At 57.7% G+C, this 19,089-nt stretch overlaps 1 protein-coding gene across 2 annotated transcripts; it reads right to left on the bottom strand.

Annotated features, from left to right (window-relative positions):
- Window positions 1-2,636: 2,636 nt before the first annotated feature.
- On the bottom strand, window positions 2,637-18,442 carry BAK1 (BCL2 antagonist/killer 1). 2 transcript variants are annotated; one of them, XM_032133236.1, is made up of 6 exons: window positions 18,284-18,442; window positions 13,347-13,452; window positions 8,834-8,969; window positions 8,611-8,754; window positions 5,929-6,109; window positions 2,637-4,465 (listed from the first exon to the last, which is right to left on the bottom strand). In XM_032133236.1, the coding sequence occupies exons 2-6, from the start codon at window positions 13,420-13,422 to the stop codon at window positions 4,364-4,366; spliced, it is 639 nt and encodes a 212-aa protein (XP_031989127.1). In that variant the 5' UTR covers window positions 13,423-13,452; window positions 18,284-18,442; the 3' UTR covers window positions 2,637-4,363. The 2 variants fall into 2 exon arrangements, with proteins under 2 accessions (XP_031989127.1, XP_031989128.1); XM_032133237.1 differs by having other exon boundaries at window positions 18,378-18,422.
- Window positions 18,443-19,089: the final 647 nt, after the last annotated feature.

Here is a 19,089-nt window from a genome sequence, read left to right as displayed (position 1 = left end):
CCTGGGGCCAGCAGAGCCAGCCCTGGGGACAGCAGAGCCACCCCTGGGGCCAGCAGAGCCACCCCTGAGGACAGCAGAGCCAACCCTGGGGACAGCAGAGCCAACCCTGGGGCCAGCAGAGCCACCCCCTGGGGCAGCCACCTCAGGGTCCCGCAGAGACCCCAGATCCTGCCCGAGCTCTCAGCCAGACCCCAGGGTGGCACAGGGACTGTGGAAGGTGTCCCATGGTTGCAGCACCGATGGATCCAGGCCCTGCCCTGCCCTCGGTGCCTCCAAGGCCTCACCAAGAGCCTGGGCCCCTCTGGGAGCTTCACCCCAGCCCCAAAACTCTCCCAGAGTGGGGCAGGCAGCTGCAGCAGTGGGTGCAGGTGGGGGGACAGAGCTGGGGTGGCTGTCGGGGGTCAGGAATGGGGGACAGGGCCTGGCTCCCCTCCTTGGAGCTCGTGGGCTTTCCTGACAAGGACACCTTTCCCTGTCACCTCCTGGAGAGTTTGATGGCAGAGAGCCCCGTGGTTCCTGCCCTGTGATGGATTGTTCCTTTGTTATTTGCTGTCCTTGTTGTTTCCTGCTTGGGGGGTGTGGGCACATCAAAGATCCTCAGGTCTGGGCAGGGGGAGCAGCTGCTCAGACAGCAGAGCCCCACAGCCTCCCCTGTTCATCCCGAAAACCTCCACTCTCCATCACCACAATTCCCCTCTCCACCCCCCCGAAAACTCCCCTGTCCATCCCCAAAATCTCCCCTCTCCATCCCAAACACCTCCCTTCTCCATCCCAACCGTCTCCCTTCTCCATCTCATCTTCCCCTCTCCATCCCCCCAAAAACTCCCCTCTTCCATCCTCTCATCCTCCCCTTCCCATCCCAACAATCTCCCCCTCTCCATTCCAAAAATCTCCCTCTCCATCTCCTCATCTTCCCCTCTCTATCCCACAATCTCCCCTCTTCCATCCCCACAAATTCTCCCTCCATCCCCAAAATCTTCCCTCTTCCATCCCCACATCCTCCCCTCTCCATCCCACAATCTCCCCTTTTCTATCCCCCCAAAAACTCTGCTCTCCATCCCAACCCTCCCTCTCCATCCCAAAACCTCCCCTCTCCCTCCCCGCAGCCTCTCCTGGGAAGGCTCTGCTCTCAGGGATGGCACAAGGAGCTGCTGCAGCAGCAGATTTCCCTCCCTCTTAGCTCTCCAGGCAGGAAAAAAGGTAAAGAGGACCTGGGATCCCAAAATTAAGGAGGCAGCTGAGGCTGGAGAGCTCCTGCAGATTCGTGGAGCGAGGAGCAAAGCTCCTGGAAGCTTCTGGAAGCAAACCCTGCACACAGCCAAGGGATGAGTTTGCACTCCGTGTACCATTTTTATTTTGCCACAGATAGACATTTTTATATATTACATCATTTAAAAACAGATTATTTGTAAAAAGAAATGGTTTTGGTTTCGCTTTTTTCTCAGCTCAAAGCCACCCCACCGTGTCCCACACAGTTCAAAGGTGACCTGCAGGGAGCTCCTTCCCCATCTCCCTGCTCCTTCTGGGACAACCTGTGGATTTCCTCTCCTGTCCCGCTGGAAAAAGGAGGTTTGAGTCCCTGTCCCACCCTTCCAGAGCCACAAAGTGTCCTTTAGTGCCCTGTCCCCCCTCCTGCAGCGCCAGGGGACAGCTGGGTCCTCCTGGAGGGCTGGGGAGGGGACATTGTGCACCGGGAAAAGGGCAAGGAAGGAGCGGAGGTGACAGTGACAGCGTGGATTCAAGTAGGAAGCCTTCATACAGAGCTGGCACCGGCCCTGAGCAGCGTCCTGGGGCACCTGGATTTGGCAGGGGCGGCTCAGGGCGTGGGGAAGGGCTGGAAGGGCTGGAGAGGTGGCTCTGAGCCTCAAAGAGCTGCGACAGATTCCTTCATCCAGGAGGGAAGAGCTGGGAGAGGGTGGGATTGAAACAAACACCCTCAAATCAGCTCAATTGGAGTAAAAATAGGCACAAAAAGGTGTAAAAATGGGCTCAAAAGGAGTAAAAATAGGCACAAGAGGAGTAAATCAAACTCCTTTGGGCTCTCACCCCTTTTCCATGCACCATCCCAACCTCCTGGATGAATTCTCCTGGATGAATTCTCCTGGATGAATTCGTCCTGCCAGCCCTCCCACCGGACCAGGAATTCTCTGGATCTCCATGCCCTGAACTCCGTTCCTGGGCAGCCCCTGGCACCAGGAAATGCCCCCAGGCCCCTTTTCCTTCCCTGGTGTGGCACTGGCAGAGGCAGCGGGGCTGTGGCCATGCAGGGCCGGGGCACAGCCCCAGTTCAGCACTCCCACAGCCCCAGTTCGAGCTCTTTTCCACCCAGGAACCGGTGCCAGCAAGGCTGGGAGAGCTGAGAGCAGAGGGAGGAGAGGCACTGACACCCTGAGAGAATCCTCCCTCAGCAAATCCCCTGAGAAAAACGGATAAAGTGGAATTTTCCCTTTGTAGAGCACCTATTGAAAAGTTCTCCCGTCTGTCCTGGACTTCCCTAAGGCTCAATCCATTCCCACAAATCTGAAAAAGATCCTTTACGGCCTCACAGCTGTGAGGGGAAGCTTTAGCTGGGAAATGAGAATAAATGATGAGCAGCACAAGCTCTCCCTGATCCGTTGGAATTCCAGGAGTGTGGCTGAAGTAGAGAATTAAAGCTGATTTTTATTTTTTCCAAGGACTCTGGAAAGTCCCGCTGGACACACAGCAGAGAACCGGCGATGATTTGCCAATCGAGGGGCTTGATTAGGAGAAAAAAGGGAAATAACGAGCGCTGGCTCGTGCCCATCGTGGCCAAAAGGCTCCATCTGGTGGTGTTTGCACCCAAAAAGGAGCTGGGGAGGAGGGGGTGAAGCGCGGGTCGTACTGGTTAAACTGGTTCAGAGCAGAGAAAAGGCTTTCAACTGGAGGAAATCCCAAGCTGGGAGAAGGGGTGGCAGGATGGGAACGGGAATTCTGGGGGGAGAAATGCACCTGCAAGGGGACAAAGGAGCCAGCGGGGCTCAGGTGAGCCGGGAGGGGGGGCACAAAACCTGAGCACGGCCGGGTTGTGCTGCCCTGCACGGGGCAAACACATCCGAGCAGGAATAGGAATAAAACAGCAAATATTTTAATGCTTTTCTCTAAAGCACAGCCCCGAGCATTCTCACCAGGGAAAAAGGATCCTGCAGGAACAGCCAGGAGCAAAATGACAAGCTCAGATACAGAAATAGGCTGAAAAGTTTGTAATTCTGTTAAAAAAGAGGCAGGGACAGGAGAGATGTGAGAGTTAAAACTCAGGCTGGTCCTGCTAAGCCTGGGCAAGGAGAGAAGAGAGAGGGGTCCTTCATCTTGAGCTCGGGTAGGACAGGGAATAAGCAGCTGAAACCCCCTGGTTTGCAAAAATCAGGAAGGTTTGGGATGGGAGAGAGGAGCTGGCTCCCCTCCTTGCCCCCAAATCACTCGAGCATCGGTCAGGAACAGAACCAGGACAAGTCCCTGCCTAGCAGAGCCTGGTCCCGGCATGGAGCTGCTCCAGGGATGGGCTGCAGCTCCAGTGCCTCCCAGTAAGAGCCAGGGAGGCCAACTGGTGGCCAGGAGGAGGGCAAGGACATTGCCTGTCCCCAGCGGGAGGAGGACAGGGCCACTGCCCGTCCCCACCGCCAGGATCCCGCAGGTTTTTAGTGTTCGGGAAGCTGCTGGAGTTTCCCAGCTGTGCCAGCTCGGAGCCCCTGAGCCCAGGGGGGCTACGGGGCCACAGCCCTGAGTCCCCAGGAGCTGCAGGGAACAGCGGCCCGGGGCCAGGCCGGGAGGGTTTCCATGGAAAAGGGTCGGGATGTCCATGCAAAGCTGGGAAAGGCTCCAGTGCTGGGCTCAGGAGCAGGGGGAGGTGGAGCAGCGCCGCTTGGTTGGTCCCTTCTGGGATTTCCAACAGCTGGAGCAGCCAGGGCTGGGATCACCCTTCAGACACGGGGGGATGGGGCTGTCAGTGATGGGGAGGGGGCTCTGCTCTGCCCCAAGGGGTGCAGGACCCAACACTGGCACACACAGGCACTGTCACACACTGCCACTGTGGCATTGTCCCGTCCTCTGTTCCTCCAGAGGAGCTGCAGGGTCCCAGAGATGCCCAATCCCAGAGATGCCCCATCCCAGAGATGCCCCCTCACAGCGCTGCCCCCTCCTCAGCAGCTCTTTGAGGCATCAAACACAACAAAGCAGAGCTCCCCCTCTCCCCAGTCCTCTCCTGGGGGTGCAGAGACCCCAGACCCTGTGGCAGGAGGGTCCCAGCTCCAAGCCAGGCTCTCTCCTGGAGGTTCCTGGGATCCCCCTGTCCTGGGGGATGTGGAGCAGACGAGGGAGCGCCCGGCTGCCCCCAGCCCCGTGCCCGTCAGCGGGTGAAGAAGCGCTGCACCACCAGGTGCCCCAGCGCCACCACGGCTGCTATCAGCATGTACTTCATGTAAACGTTGTCCAGGTCGAGCGCGGCCACCTGCCAGAGAGGGGACATGGTGGGGTCAGTCCAACCCCCAAACCCTGAGCCCCAAAACCTGACCCCACTGACCCTCCTGGTCCCCCTGACCTCTAAGCTCTGACACCCCTGACCCCCTAACCCAAACCCTGACCCCCAAATCATAACCACCCTGGCCCCCCAAACCTGTATTCCCTGGCACCCTGACCCTCAACCCCTGACACCTTGACCCCCAAACTCTCACCCTCCTGACCACCTAACCCCCAAATCCTGACCCCCTAAGCCCCAAATCCTGACACCCCCTGGCCCGTCTGAGCCCCAAACCCTGACCTCCAAACCCTGATTCCCCCAGCTTCCCTGGCCCCCAAACCCTGACCCCCTGACCCCCAAACCCTGACCCCCTGACTCCTCTGATCCCCAATCCCTGACTCCCGCAGTTCCCCCGGCCCCCTTGACCCCCAAAACCTGACACCTTGACTCCCAAACTCTCACCCTCCTGAGAGTCAAACCCTCAACCCCTGACCCCCAACCCCTGACACCTTGATCCCTAAACTCTCACACTCCTGATTGCTAAACCCTGAACCCCTGACCCCCAAACCCTGAGCCCCTGACCCCCAAACTCTCACCCTTCTGACCCCCAAACCCTGACTCCCCTGACTCCTCTGATCCCCAATCCCTGACTCCCCCAGGTCCCCCGGCCCCCTTGACCCCTAAACCCTGCCCCCCTGACCCCCAAACACTGACACCTTGACTCCCAAACTCTCACCCTCCTGATTGCCAAACCCTGAACCCCTGAACCCCAAACACTGACACCTTGACCCCCAAATCCTGAACCCCTGACCCCTAAACCCTGAGCCCCTGACCCCCAAATCCTGAACCCCTGACCCCCAAACTCTCACCCTCCTGACCCCCAAACCCTCAACCCCTGACCCCCAAACACTGACACCTTGACTCCCAAACTCTCACCCTCCTGATTGCCAAACCCTCAACCCCTGACCCCCAAACCCTGCCACCTTGACCCCCAAACTCTCACCCTCCTGACCCCCAAACCCTGAACCCCTGACCCCCAAACCCTGCCACCTTGACTCCCAAACTCTCACCCTCCTGATTGCCAAACCCTGAACCCCCGACCCCCAAATCCTGCCACCTTGACCCCCAAACTCTCACCCTCCTGACCCCCAAACCCTCAACCCCTGACCCCCAAATCCTGCCACCTTGACTCCCAAACTCTCACCCTCCTGACCCCCAAACCCTCAACCCCTGACCCCCAAATCCTGCCACCTTGACTCCCAAACTCTCACCCTCCTGACCCCCAAACCCTCAACCCCTGACCCCCAAACCCTGCCACCTTGACTCCCAAACTCTCACCCTCCTGACCCCCAATCCCTGACTCCCCCAGCCCCCCTGACCCCCAAACCCTGACTCCTCTGACCCCCAATCCCTGACTCCCCCAGCCCCCCTGCCCCAAACCTGCCCCTGCTCACCCATCCTCCCTGCTGGGCGATCCAGCAGGCGATGCGGTTCTGCAGCATGAAGTCCCTGAAGTAGCGGCTGATGCGCCGCAGGAAGCCGCTGACGCCGCGCTGCCACACGTGCATGGCCATGCGGTACCCGAAGGCCAGCAGGGCGATCACCCGGCCCCAGTTGATGCCACTCTCGAACAGGCTGCAACAAAAGCCGAGGTGATCCCTGAATCCCTGCCCGGAGCTCCCAGCTCGGAGCTGCCCAGGCTGGGGGAGCTCGATCAGTGCGGGCAGGACAAGAGGAAACGGCCCCCGGTTGCACCAGGGAATGTTTAAGTGGGATATTAGGGAAAATCTTTTCATTGGAAGGGTTCTCCAGCCCTGGCACAGCTGCCCAGGCTGAGGGAACTCAAACAGATTGGATATTACACTGGATATTATGGAAATTTTTTTCCCTGGAAGGGTTGGCCAGCCCAGGGGATCTTGAGCAGTGGGGTCAGGACTGAGGAATGCTTAGGTTGGATATTACGGAAAGTTTTTTCACTGGAAGGGTTGCCCAGCCCTGCGCAGGCTGGGGGATCTCGAGCAGCACAGTCAAGACTGAGCAAACAAACCCAAATTGTACCAGGAAACATTTAGTTTGGATGTTTGGGAAAATCTTGTCACTGGAAGGGTTTTCCAGCCCAGGGGATCTTGAGCAGTGGGGTCAGGACTGAGGAAACAGCCCCAGGTTACACCAGGGAATGTTCAGGTTGGATATTATGGAAAATGTTTTCTCTAGAAGGGTTCTCCAGCCCTGGCACAGCTGCCAGAACACCCTCCCTGGGCAGATTTAAAAGCCACATGGCTGTGGCCCTTGGGGACGTGGTTTAGTGGTGGCCTTGGCAGTGCTCTGGACTCTGAGAGGGCTTTCCCAACCCAAACCATTCCGTGATCCTGGGGTTGCAGGGCTGGGGATGCTGTGCTCATCCCAGCCACACAGACATGGGGATTTTGTGGCTGAAAGAGACTCCAAAATATGTTACTCCATGCTCCTGCAGTGTTTGGCACTGATGATTTAGACCAGGTTTGGAAGCTGCTTTTCCCGGTTTCCAGCAAGAGGGGGAAAAAGGGAATAAAAAAAAATAATAAAAAGAGTGAACCGAGAGCCTGTGGTTCAATCTGCTGCCCTGGGCTGGTGGGCCCTGCCTGTGCTGAGCCCTGGGAGGGAATCAGAGCCTGGGAGGGGACACAGAGGAGGCGGCACGAGGACAGGGACAGGGGTGAATTCAGCTGTGTGTGACAGGGATTAATTCACCTGAGTATGACAGGGACAGGGGTTAATTGACCTGAGGGTGACAAGGGGAGAGATGGGGTTAATTTAATTTACCTGAGTGTGACAAGGGTTAATTGACCTGAGGGTGACAAGGAGTTGGACAGGAGTTAATTTAATTTGCTTGAGTGTGACAAGGGGAAGGATGGGGTTAATTTACCTGAGTGTGACAAGGGTTAATTTACCTGAGTGTGACAAAGACAGGGATTAATTTAATTGACCTGAGTGTAACAAGGGGAAGGATGGGGTTAATTTAATTGACCTGAGTGTGACAGGACAGGGACAGGGGTTAATTTAATTTACCTGAGTGTGACAAGGAGTCAGACAGGGGTTAATTTAATTTACCTGAGTGGGACAGGACAGGGACAGGGGTTAATTTACCTGCGTGCATTGCCGCCTCAGCCAGCGCGGCTTCCCGGAGAGGGGAGCAGGAAAAGGACAGAAAGGAAGGAGTTAGACACAAACACTGCAGAAAAGAAGGAATTAGACACAAACACCGAGCAGGGGGCACGGGGACAGGGCTGTCACAGCCAGAAGTGCTCAGAGGAGTGACAGGAACCCAGTGACCCGTCCTGCCTGTGCCACGGGGCTGCGTGACCTGGGTGAACGTTTCTCCTGCCGTGTCCTGCTGTCCCAGCTGACAGAACCCCCTGATGCCTCCTCCATCCAAGCCTGGACCTCGGGAAGTCCTGGCAGGAAGTTTTCCAGGTCTGTGCCCTCACTCCTCGCCTGTTGCTGTGCTTTGGGTGGCTGTCAGCTGCACAAGGCTCTGGGTATCACCTGCACAAGTCTCTGGGTGTCACCTGCAGGTTCTGCCAGCCCGAGGAGCAGCCCTCATCCCGAGGTATCCATGAGGACCAGGCTGGGTGGGGGCCCTGAGCCACCTGCTCTCGTGTGTGGCGTCCTGCCCATGGCAGGGGGTTGGAGTGAGAGGATCTTCAAGGTCCCTCCTGACCCAAACCGTTCCATGATTCCGTGATTTCTGTGACCATCCCATCTCCAGAGCCTGTGGCTGGGGTGGCTCCTTGGGATGTCCCAGCCTGGAGCAGGGGACAGCAGGAGCAGCCGCAGGGGCAGGGCTGGTTGTGCCCCTAAGGGGGAGCTGGGACAGTCACGGGCCGGGTGTTCCAGGCACAGCCCCTGACTGACCCCAGCCACTTGTGCAAGGACTGGGATGCCTGGGAGGGGAAGATGATCTGAGCAGTGCTCAGGAGGAGGAGGAAACAGGCAGAAAACACAGGGATTATCCCGGGAGCTTGGCCAGGGCCAGAGGGTGAAGCATGAACAAACAGAGCGGGGGTTTAACTGCCAGCACTGACCACACCTGACCTCCCTTCCTTTCTCCTGCAGGGAAAGCTCCCAGCCCATGCCAGGAGCTGCAGAGGCTTTACCTAGAGGCGATTTTGGTGAAGTGCTCGTAGGCGTTGTCGGGGGTGAGCTGCAGGGACTCCAGCATGGTGCGGAACTCGGTGTCGTAGCGCTTGCAGATGTCGTCCCCGATGATGGCCAAGCGCTGCCCCACCTGGCTGCCGGTGCTGCTGGGGCGAGCAGGGAGTCAGGGCAGGCTCTGGAGCGTGGCCTGGCTCGGGATGAGGGCTGGGGACAGGGATTTACCTCGCCAGGTCCTGCTGGATCTGCTCAATCTCCGGGTCCGGCAGCACCTCCGCCCCTCGCTCCTCGCGCTCCTGCTGGTAGCGGTAGAAGGCATAGCTCTGGAACACCTCCTCGGCCTCCTCCGCCACGTGGCCTTCTGGAGAAGCAGGAGGGACACAGCTCAAGGGACAAACTCATCTCCCTCCATTCTCAGTTTCTTTTCCAAGATAAAAACTTGTCGGGGATGGGAGTGGTGAGGTGGGGCCAGAGCTCAGCTCCCTTCACAGAGCACCCAGACACAGCCCAGGTACAGGAGGTACCCGGGGAGGGGCAGGAGTGGGGGATCCTGTGGGAGTGTGGCTTTGGGGATCACCCTGTCCTTGGGGGACAGCAGCTCCAGCAGCAGCTCCACAGCAGCCAAACCCTGTCCCACCATCCCACACATCCAGCCTGGCCATGCAGCTCTCCAGCACCTGGGATCTGCATTTCCAACCTGAGCTGTTCCTGCCCCGGGCTGTACTGCCCCACAAACCCCGTCCCCAAGCCCCCAAAACACACCAAATTCTCCTCACAGGGTTTTCCAGCTGGTCCCATCTCCCTGTCCTGGCTGGGTGCAGGGGTGGCACAGACCTGCCGTGCTCATCTTACGCCAGCAGAGCTGGACGGGAAGGACAGCCCCTGTCACTGTTTGCAGGGGTTGTGCTTTGTTTTCAGGCACGGGTTCATTTGGTGGCAAACAAACCCTTCAACTTCTGGGAACCAGTGACATTCCATGAGAGGCAGAAAACGAAACCAACTGAGTCAGAGTTTCAGGGAGAGGAGGGCAAACACTCGGCCAGACAAAGGAGGAAATCGCTGAACCAAATAACCCCTGGGTTTGACTATGCCAGGAGCTGTTTTTAGTAACACCCGGACAGGAGGACACATCTCCCCCTTCCCACAGGTGCCACTCCCAGCACCCACTGGGACCATCTCGGGATCTCTCCCACTCCAGGGATCTGGATCAGCGTTTGCCTGGTGGATTCCCAGTGCCAGCAGTGCCAAGGGGAGGTTTGGAGCTGCTTGGGGATCTCTGGAGGGAGAAACTCCTCCGTGGCTGCTCCGTGGCTGCTCCACGGCTGATCCGTGGCTGATCCCTGGCTGATCCACATCTGCTCCACGGCTGTTCCGTGGCTTATCCGTGGCTGCTCCGTGGCTGCTCCACGGCTGCTCCATGGCTGCTCTGTGGCTGATCCACAGCTGCTCCACAGGAGCTCCACATCTGCTCCATGTCTGCTCCGTGGCTGCTCCGTGGCTGCTCCGTGGCTGATCTATGGCTGCTCCACGTCTGCTCTGTGGCTGCTCCATGGCTGCTCCATGGCTGATCCATGGCTGATCCGTGGCTGCTCCATGGCTGTTCCGTGGCTGTTCCGTGGCTGCTCCACGTCTGCTCCACGTCTGCTCTGTGGCTGCTCCATGGCTGCTCCATGGCTGCTCCATGGCTGCTCTGTGGCTGATCCACAGCTGCTCCACAGGAGCTCCACATCTGCTCCATGTCTGCTCCGTGGCTGCTCTGTGGCTGCTCCGTGGCTGATCTATGGCTGCTCCACGTCTGCTCTGTGGCTGCTCCATGGCTGCTCCATGGCTGATCCATGGCTGATCCGTGGCTGCTCCATGGCTGTTCCGTGGCTGTTCCGTGGCTGCTCCATGGCTGATCCACAGCTGCTCCACAGGGGCTCCACATCTGCTCCATGTCTGCTCCGTGGCTGCTCCATGGCTGATCCATGGCTGATCCATGGCTGATCCATGTCTGCTCCGTGACTGCTCCATGGCTGATCCACAGCTGCTCCACAGGGGCTCCACATCTGCTCCATGTCTGCTCCGTGGCTGCTCCATGGCTGATCCATGGCTGATCCATGGCTGATCTATGGCTGATCTATGGCTGCTCCACGTCTGCTCTGTGGCTGCTCCGTGTCTGCTCCACGTCTGCTCTGTGGCTGCTCCATGGCTGCTCCATGGCTGATCCATGGCTGCTCCATGGCTGATCTATGTCTGCTCCACGTCTGCTCTGTGGCTGCTCCATGGCTGTTCCGTGGCTGATCCACAGCTGCTCCACAGGGGCTCCACATCTGCTCCATGTCTGCTCCATGTCTGCTCCGTGGCTGCTCCGTGGCTGCTCCATGGCTGCTCCATGGCTGATCCATGGCTGATCCATGGCTGATCTATGGCTGCTCCACGTCTGCTCTGTGGCTGCTCCACAGCTGCTCCATGTCTGCTCCCTCCATCCCCAGCTCACAGAGAATTGGGATCCACACCCTCTTGTCCGGGTCCCCAGCACTGCCCAACCCAGAGAGTCCCAAACACCCAACACCTGCATTTCTGTGTGAGACCCTTAACTTCTCACTGTTCCCATCTCCCGGGAGCAGCTGTGCTGTGGGAAAAACCGGCAGCTCCGGCCAAAAATCTCCATCAGCCCCAAACACCCAAATAACCACTCCAGACAGTGACAGGGACTGGTGAAACCTGGCCCCATCCCTTGGAGCCCAGGAGACAGGGATCAGCTCCCTGCACAGAGGGAGATTGCAGCCTGGAGACAGAAGACAGCCCCGGGAAGCAAGAGCAGCCTCTGGAGATTTCTGCCCCCAGGGAAGCCCAGCTCCACCTCACTGCAGCTGCAATTCCAGTGTGGGATGAGCAGCTGCTGCTGCTGGGTTTGGGTTTGATCCCAGCAAGCTGGGCAGCCCCTATTATCCATTAATAGCAATTCCATGAAGGATCCAAGGGTGATCAGGGGGACTGCACTGTGCTGGCATAATCCTGCTGGAGAGCGGAGCTGCCAGGCAGGGAGAGGGACAACTGCCGTCCCCGAGCAATCTGCACAGCACAAAACCTTCCCCTCCCTCTGCTCTTTAGGACCAGCACCTTCCCACCCTGAGGAGGAGCAGCATCCCCCAAGTGCCTCCCCGCAGAGCTGAGGGGCAGCCTGGGCTGTGAGACAGGAACTCAGCCCTCAAAAAGGGAGATTTTTCTGCTCCAGGATGTGGACTGGGCTCAGAGAAAGCTGCTGGAATTCTGGTGTTGGTGAGCAGAGTTGTTCCTCCTCTCCATCACACACTGCCAGGAGGAGGAAACTCCTGCCTTCATTCACAAAACACCTAAAAACACCTAAAACATCCTAAAAACACCAGGAGAGGAAGGTGCCTTCCAGCCTTGGAACAAACAGCAGCACCCTGGCCATGCCCAAGCCAAGGAGGACAAGAGCCCACAACGACGCTCAAGCAAATCCCTGCACAGGAGAGAAATCTCTGCTGCATCCACAGGCAAACAAGCAGAGCCCCCAACGAAATCCAGGCTCAATCCCTGCGACAAAGCCTTTTTCCATCCCTCAATCCCACAGCACGTGCCGTGGAAGCTGCGTATCCCTGCTCCCACTGGAGCCCATGAGGCTTCTGCCACCTCCAAACTCCAGAGGTGGAATCCCTCCCGACTCCCCCTGAGTTTTGGGAAGCAGAGGGATGCTGAGACTGCCAGTAAGTGTCTGTAGGAAAACAGGAACTGGGGCTGTGACCCAGCATGCTCAGAGCTCAGGCTCTGATCTCTCCCTGGTTTTCACATCAGTGTCTCTCCGGCCTCAACAGGAAATCAGTGAACAGCTGCTCCTGTTTGTGGATTTCTGCCCCTCCTGGACTTTGGCACGGCAAGGATGGGGTATTTTCCTTCCAGCGTAACCACAGGGTCTGGCACAAATGGGACTGAGAGAGGGAGAGGAGCCCAGGCAAGACCAGAGCAGAAATCCCATTGTCAGGGCAGTGCCAGAGCCCTGAGCTGGGTCTGAGCTCCACCGCCCCAATCCCAAGCAGCTCCCGGCCCCGGGTGTTGACAGAGCTGACTCAGCTGATTTACCCCTCACCTGCACAGCAGCAGCAGAGTCACCTCGTCCCACACTCCCTCCTGTTGGGATGAGCCGGGAGCTGAGGATGGCCCCGTTCCCAGTTTTGCCCATTAACCGGGGCAGGGGCTGGGCTGGGCTCGCACGGGGACAGAGTGACCCCGCTCCTGGCGAGCTGCAGCTCATCACCACCGCCCTGCCAGGGCACTCGAGACCTGGTGTCACCCCAGAACCACCCAGACCGCCTGAGACCGAGGGTGTTTTCCTCTGTGATTTAAACCCCAAACTCCTCCCGCAGTCTCGTGCTCAGGGAAGGGAATACACGACACCAGGCAGCTCCCAGCACTTCCTCTCCGTGCCTTCCAACCCCACCTTGCTGCCCACCCTGATCATCCAATACCAAGCACACAACCCTTGACTTTTTTGGATGGAAAAGAATCTTAAAGCTCACCCTATTCCACCCAGTTCCACCTTCCACTAGACCAGGATGCTCCAAGCCCCTGGCATGTCCCAAAAGCACTGAGCACCTCCCAGTTCAATTCAGTTCAGTTCGGAGGTGATCTGAAGCAGGAAATCCCCTCTTGCCAAAGGAACACAGCAGGGGAATGAATAAAAACCCAAAAGTTTGAAGCTTCTCCCCCCCCTGAGCACCCCAGAACCCTTTACCTGGGCTGAGCCTGCGCCTGTGGCTCCCCTGGCGTCCCAGCGGCCGCTGAGGGTCCCCCTCATTCCCTGAGGCCATCGCCGAGAGGTTTGGGAATGTCAGCTTCACCTGCAAGGGCGGTGGAGAAGTGAGTCACGGGAGCCCTGTGATCCCTCACAGCCCGAAGAATCCCCTTTGGCAGAGCTCGGAAAAGCTGCTTTTATCCCTGCCAGCCCTGGCTCCTCCCTCCTGGCCTACGCATTCCTGACTGTACGAATAGGAGAATTCTGCCTGGTACAACGTTACATCACTGGCTTCCCCTTCTTCGAGGCTTTTATGGCTGATGTCATTTGGCAAAGAAAGGGACCTCTCACCTCCCCATCCCACTGGATTTCCTTCCCATTTTTGCTGGAAATGGGCTCCATCCTGCTCGGAGAGAGCTGTGGGCTGCACCAGCCCTTCCACAGCCCAGACCACAGAGCCTCATAAAGGGCTGGAACAAAAAGTCCAGCACAAAAACCTCCCTCTGCGACCTGTGACTGCCGTGCTGCCGTGACATCTACGAGAGATGAGCCCTGATTTCCTCCAGGACTCCAATTTCCTCCAATTCCTCTTGCTCTTTACGTTTCGCCTCTCAGAAAATAAGAAAACCGAATGAGAACAAAACACAAAGCTCAGCTTTCCCCTGAAGTTCAGAGGTATCCTAAACCTGCCCTTCAGGGCTCAGCACCGCTCCTTCGCCCTCAGGGGTTTGGGAGCGAGGCCAGGGAAAGAGGCCAGGATGTTCCTGTCAGGATTAACGGGATCAGGGCAGCTCCTCGCTGCTGTCCGACATTCCAGAGCACATTCCCACACTTCCACAGGCCTGAGCTGGGCGCTTTCCTGATGTGCACCAAGCCTGAACTCATGAATGAGACCCAATTCCTGACAGCCCAAAAGTTAAACTGCACCCTGGACAAAAATAAAGGGAGTGCCACTTCCTTTATAAAAAAACCAAATATCAAAAATATAAAATATTATCTATAAAAGTATATTTTTAAATATAATATACAATAATATATAATATAATAATATATAAGAATACATAATATAATATATTATGTATTATAATGAATAATATATATAACATAATACATGATAATATATTATTGTAATATTCTATAATAACGTATTATATAATAATATATAACGTATAACATATAATATTCGATATTTAATATTTAATATTGAATATATATTATATAATATATAATGTATAATTTATAAAATAGAACATAGAAAATAGAAAATAAAAAATATATTATATAATATAAATTATATAATATAAAATATATAATACATAATATATAATATAAAATATATAATATATAATATATCATGTATTATGTATTATATATTCTATATTACATAATGTCTAACATTTTATATTGATAAAAATATTAATTTTATCTGATATAAAATACATAATAAAAATATAGTAAGAATATAATAAATTATATTTATAAAAAATAATTTTTTTTTTCCCTTTAGTAATAAAGGAAAAATAACCACCCACAGCTACGGGAGAAGTGCACAACGTGGTTCAGGCTCCTGACATCACGCTGGAGATTGCTCAGAAGGAAAAATAAAGGTAGGACAGGAAGCGCAGCCCATTTTGGGATGGGGGCTGGAAGTGCAAAGCGGCTCCACCGGGTGTAGAAAACCACGAGCTCCTGGTGGAGCTGCACTGGGGAGCCTGAGCCTGGTGGCCAGGAGGGAGGTGCTGGTTTTTCCCACACTCCGAGGATGGGAGGACAGGATTTCCCCCTTCCTCCCCGAGCTCAAACATCCCTATCCAAGGAAGAGCTGAGAACGCAATGAGGATCATCAGCGGGGACCAGGGGGAAATGCCTGGGGAGAGCTGCTGGCCACTCGCCCAGATCAGCTCCAGAGCTGCCTCTCCTGGCCCTTAGAATCACAGAATTGCCTGCCCTGGGGTGGTGTCCATGCCCTGGGGTGGTGTCCATCCCCTGGGATGGAGCAGATCCCCTGGAGTGGTGTCCATCCCCTGGGATGGAGCAGATCCCCTGGAGTGGTGTCCATCCCCTGGGATGGAGCAGATCCCCTGGGATGGAGCAGATTCCCTGGGGTGGTGTCCATCCCCTGGAGTGGTGTCCATCCCCTGGGATGGAGCAGATCCCCTGGGATGGAGCAGATCCCCTGGAGTGGTGTCCATCCCCTGGGGTGGAGCAGATCCCCTGGGGTGGTGTCCATCCCCTGGAGTGGTGTCCATCCCCTGGAGTGGTGTCCATCCCCTGGGATGGAGCAGATCCCCTGGGGTGGAGCAGATCCCCTGGGGTGGTGTCCATCCCCTGGGGTGGTGTCCATCCCCTGGAGCGGTGTCCATCCCCTGGGATGGAGCAGATCCCCTGGGGCAGTGTCCATCCCCTGGGGCGGTGTCCATCCCCTGGGGTGGAGCAGGTCCCCTGGGATGGAGCAGATCCCCTGGGATGGAGCAGATCCCCTGGAGTGGTGTCCATCCCCTGGGGTGGTGTCCATCCCCTGGGGTGGTGTCCATCCCCTGGAGCGGTGTCCATCCCCTGGGATGGAGCAGATCCCCTGGAGTGGTGTCCATCCCCTGGGATGGAGCAGATCTCCTGGGGCGGTGTCCATCCCCTGGGGTGGAGCAGGTCCCCTGGGATGGAGCAGATCCCCTGGGATGGAGCAGATCCCCTGGAGTGGTGTCCATCCCCTGGGGTGGTGTCCATCCCCTGGGGCGGTGTCCATCCCCTGGGGTGGTGTCCATCCCCTGGGGTGGTGTCCATCCCCTGGGGTGGTGTCCATCCCCTGGGGTGGTGTCCATCCCCTCCTCCATTGAGGAGCCTCCTGTGCTTCCTCCTCTGCCATCCCAGGCCATGGCTGAGCCCACCTGCACTGGGAGGACTCAGTGCTGTTCCCAGGCTGGGAGCAGCTCCTTGGAGCTGTGGGAACTGGGAAGAGTGGGAATTTCCTCTGTACCCCACAGTGCCACAGCCCAGGTGGCACAGGATGCTGGGGAGGGTGTGGGTGCACCCAGCAAAGAGCTCAGGAGCCTCTGCAGCTTTCCCAGCTGGGTCTGTGGGGCAGCAGGGCTGTGTCCCACAGCCACCCAGGGCTCCCCACGTGTGACAGCGACTTTTCTCGCATTGAATGAGTGAGAGCTGTCAGCAGCGAGGACTTCCTGGGGCGAGGGCAGCCTGTGGAGCACAAGAACCCAGCAGAGGCAGATGACTCATTTACAACTCGCATTTTGCTTTCAAGCCCTGCAGGAACTTCTGTTTTCGATTTCCTTCTGGGCCCTGGCAGCGCTGTCCTCCCTCGTGACACAGAGCACTGCAGCCCTGTCACTGCTGTCCCCAACCACTGCGGGTCCTGAGCGCCCACGTGAATGTTCAGAAGAGTTCCCTGCCCTTCTCTGCTGGGGTCAAAGCGCCTCAGACCATCCTCCCCAGGTTCCAGAGCTGCTGCCCACACTGCTCCTGCTTTCCAGCTTCCCCACTCTCCCTTTGTTACAGGAACAAGAGAACAGGGAAGCGTTGAAGGAGGAGCTGACACCCAAACACCCAAAGACAGCCCCGGGCTGCAGGAAAAGAAATCTCCCCAGGATTTCAGGGCTCAAGGGAGGGATTCAGGGAAGCTGCAGGGTCTGACCCATCCTCCGAGGGTCTTGTGGGAGGCTGCAAAGGGTTAAAAGCAGCAGCCAGAACTTTGGATGGGATTTGGCTGCAGCTCCAAGGTGGCACAGGGCTCTTATCTTTATTAAGGAGCACCTGCCATGCCAAGAGTGAGCCTTCCCCCAACCGTCCTCAATAAAACAAAGACCTTTGCCTCAACTGTTCCTTATATCCCCCTCGTCTCCTCTTCTTAAAGCTCTCGGACACATTTCCTGGGTGTCTCTAAGGCACACTCATCACTTCTCCCAGCTTTTCTCCAAAGGAAAGTTCCCGAGCCCTGGGTTCAGGGAAGATGGTGGGAGAAGGAGGCAGATCTGTGAGGATCCACAGGAGCAGCTGCAATCCCTATATCCCAGCCCAGCCGTGGGGCTCTGAAGTCACTCCCTGACGTGTTGTGAATGGCAGGAAATCCGTGGAGCATCCCCCGGGACGAGCTTTTCGCAGCTCTGGTGCGTGGCAGTGATTCCACGGGGCCGTGCGATCCCTCCCGGGACACAGATCCCGCAGGATTCCTGTGCCTGATCCATCCCTGCCCGGCCCGCGCGGAGCCAGGGCTGCTCCTCCCCCTGCCCCGGCGCAGCAAGCTGGGGAGTTTGCCCAGTCTGGGGTTTGCCCAGTTTGGGGTTTGCCCACCCAGCACGGCCCCAAGGTGGGCAAACGACCCCCAGCATCCATCCAGCCAAGGTCGCCCCCACACCCGTGCCCGTGGCCGGGGGTGCCCGGCCGGGACAGCGTAGCCACACGTGCCATGCCCGTGTCCAGGTCACAGCCCGGGCGCGGCGGGACGGGTGTCACCCCCTCCTCAGCGCGGTGGGGCGGATGTCACCTGTCCCTCAGCAGGGACAGCTCTGCCCAGCGATGTCCCCTCCCCTGAACCCCTCGGGCCCTGCGCGACTGATGCCGGGGGCGACCGTCACCTCCGCGGGGGTAAAACACCCAACTGCAGAAAATACCGGCAAACGAGGGGGAAATCCCTTTTTGGGGCAGGGAAATTCCGTCTTTGGGGCAGCGACCCGCCCTGAGCGCGACCTCCAGCCCTGGCCCGGGGGTTTCCCGCAGCCCCAAGCGGGGCCGCTGAGGAAGCACCGCGCACTTTGTCCGGGATGCGACCCCCGGCCCTGTCACTCCTCCCGCACCCCCGAGCCCACCGCACCCCGCGGCTCCCGGTGCATCCCTGCCTATCCCTGCTCCGGCAGCGCCCGGGGAACAGGGATAACCCATCCCGGAGGAGTCTGGGGAGGAGGAAACGGGGGGCGCCTGCCACTCACCGCGTCCCGGCGGGGAGCAGCGGGTCGGGATATCCCGGGAGCTACCGCATCCCTGCCGGGACCCGCTCCATCCCTCCGGCCGCTCCCTTCCTACCTCCTGTCCGGAGCGCGGCGCGGGAAAAGGAAGAGAGTGGGGCCGCGGAGGAGGAGGGAAAAGAAGAAGAGGAAAAAAAATCAAGTAGAAACCCAACCCCAGTGACCATAGATAGACACGAGCGCGGGGCCGCGCAGGACTCAGCTCCCTCTAGAGGCACCAACCCCGGCGCGGGGCAGCGCCGAGCAGCGGGGGCTTTTTGGGGGGTTCTTGGGGCTCTCCGGGGGGCTCTGGAGGCTCCTCGGGGGGCTCGGGAGGAGCTGAAGCATCGCCCGGTCTCGGGGCGCTGCGCGGCTCTGGGGGTGCCGGGTGCGGGGTTGTCACCGCACACACCTCGTGCCACCCCCGCGCCCTCCTTGACGGGCTCTTCCGGAGATCTTCGGCTCCTCCCTGGCTTCTCCAGAGTTTTTCGGAGCTTTTGCTTGCGGCTGCACCTTAAATTCGCCCTCTGCCTGTTCCCCGGCCGGGAGCCCCGTTAAAGTCACGGTTTGAGAGTTTCTGGTCCCTGGGACGGAATCTGTGTTGATCCACCGGCAAAAAAAAAAGTCACCGGTGGCAGAGGGAGCTCCCACCGAGCGCCTTCGGGAATTCAAAATCCACCGAGATTTGGGGAAATCCAGCAGCTCGAGGAGACAGCGAGAGAGATTCAGCCCTGGAGGGTTCAGCAATCTGCCCCAGCCGCTTTTCCTCTCCTCTCTCTTGGGACGCTGCC

The sequence above is a fragment of the Corvus moneduloides genome, chromosome 24 (genome assembly GCF_009650955.1).
Source record: "Corvus moneduloides isolate bCorMon1 chromosome 24, bCorMon1.pri, whole genome shotgun sequence".
NCBI classification, from domain to species: domain Eukaryota; kingdom Metazoa; phylum Chordata; class Aves; order Passeriformes; family Corvidae; genus Corvus; species Corvus moneduloides.
This window is presented reverse-complemented; position numbering and strand designations above follow the sequence as displayed.

Excerpts from the sequence above, each read along its gene's own strand:
- BAK1 (XM_032133236.1), bottom strand. The coding sequence starts at position 13,422 with ATGGCCTCAGGGAATGAGGGGGACCCTCAGCGGCCGCTGGGACGCCAG. Across the intron at positions 8,970-13,346 it reads CAGGCGCAGGCTCAGCCCAG|AAGGCCACGTGGCGGAGGAG; the intron begins GTAAAGGGTTCT and ends CTGCTTCTCCAG. Across the intron at positions 8,755-8,833 it reads ATCCAGCAGGACCTGGCGAG|CACCGGCAGCCAGGTGGGGC; the intron begins GTAAATCCCTGT and ends TCGCCCCAGCAG.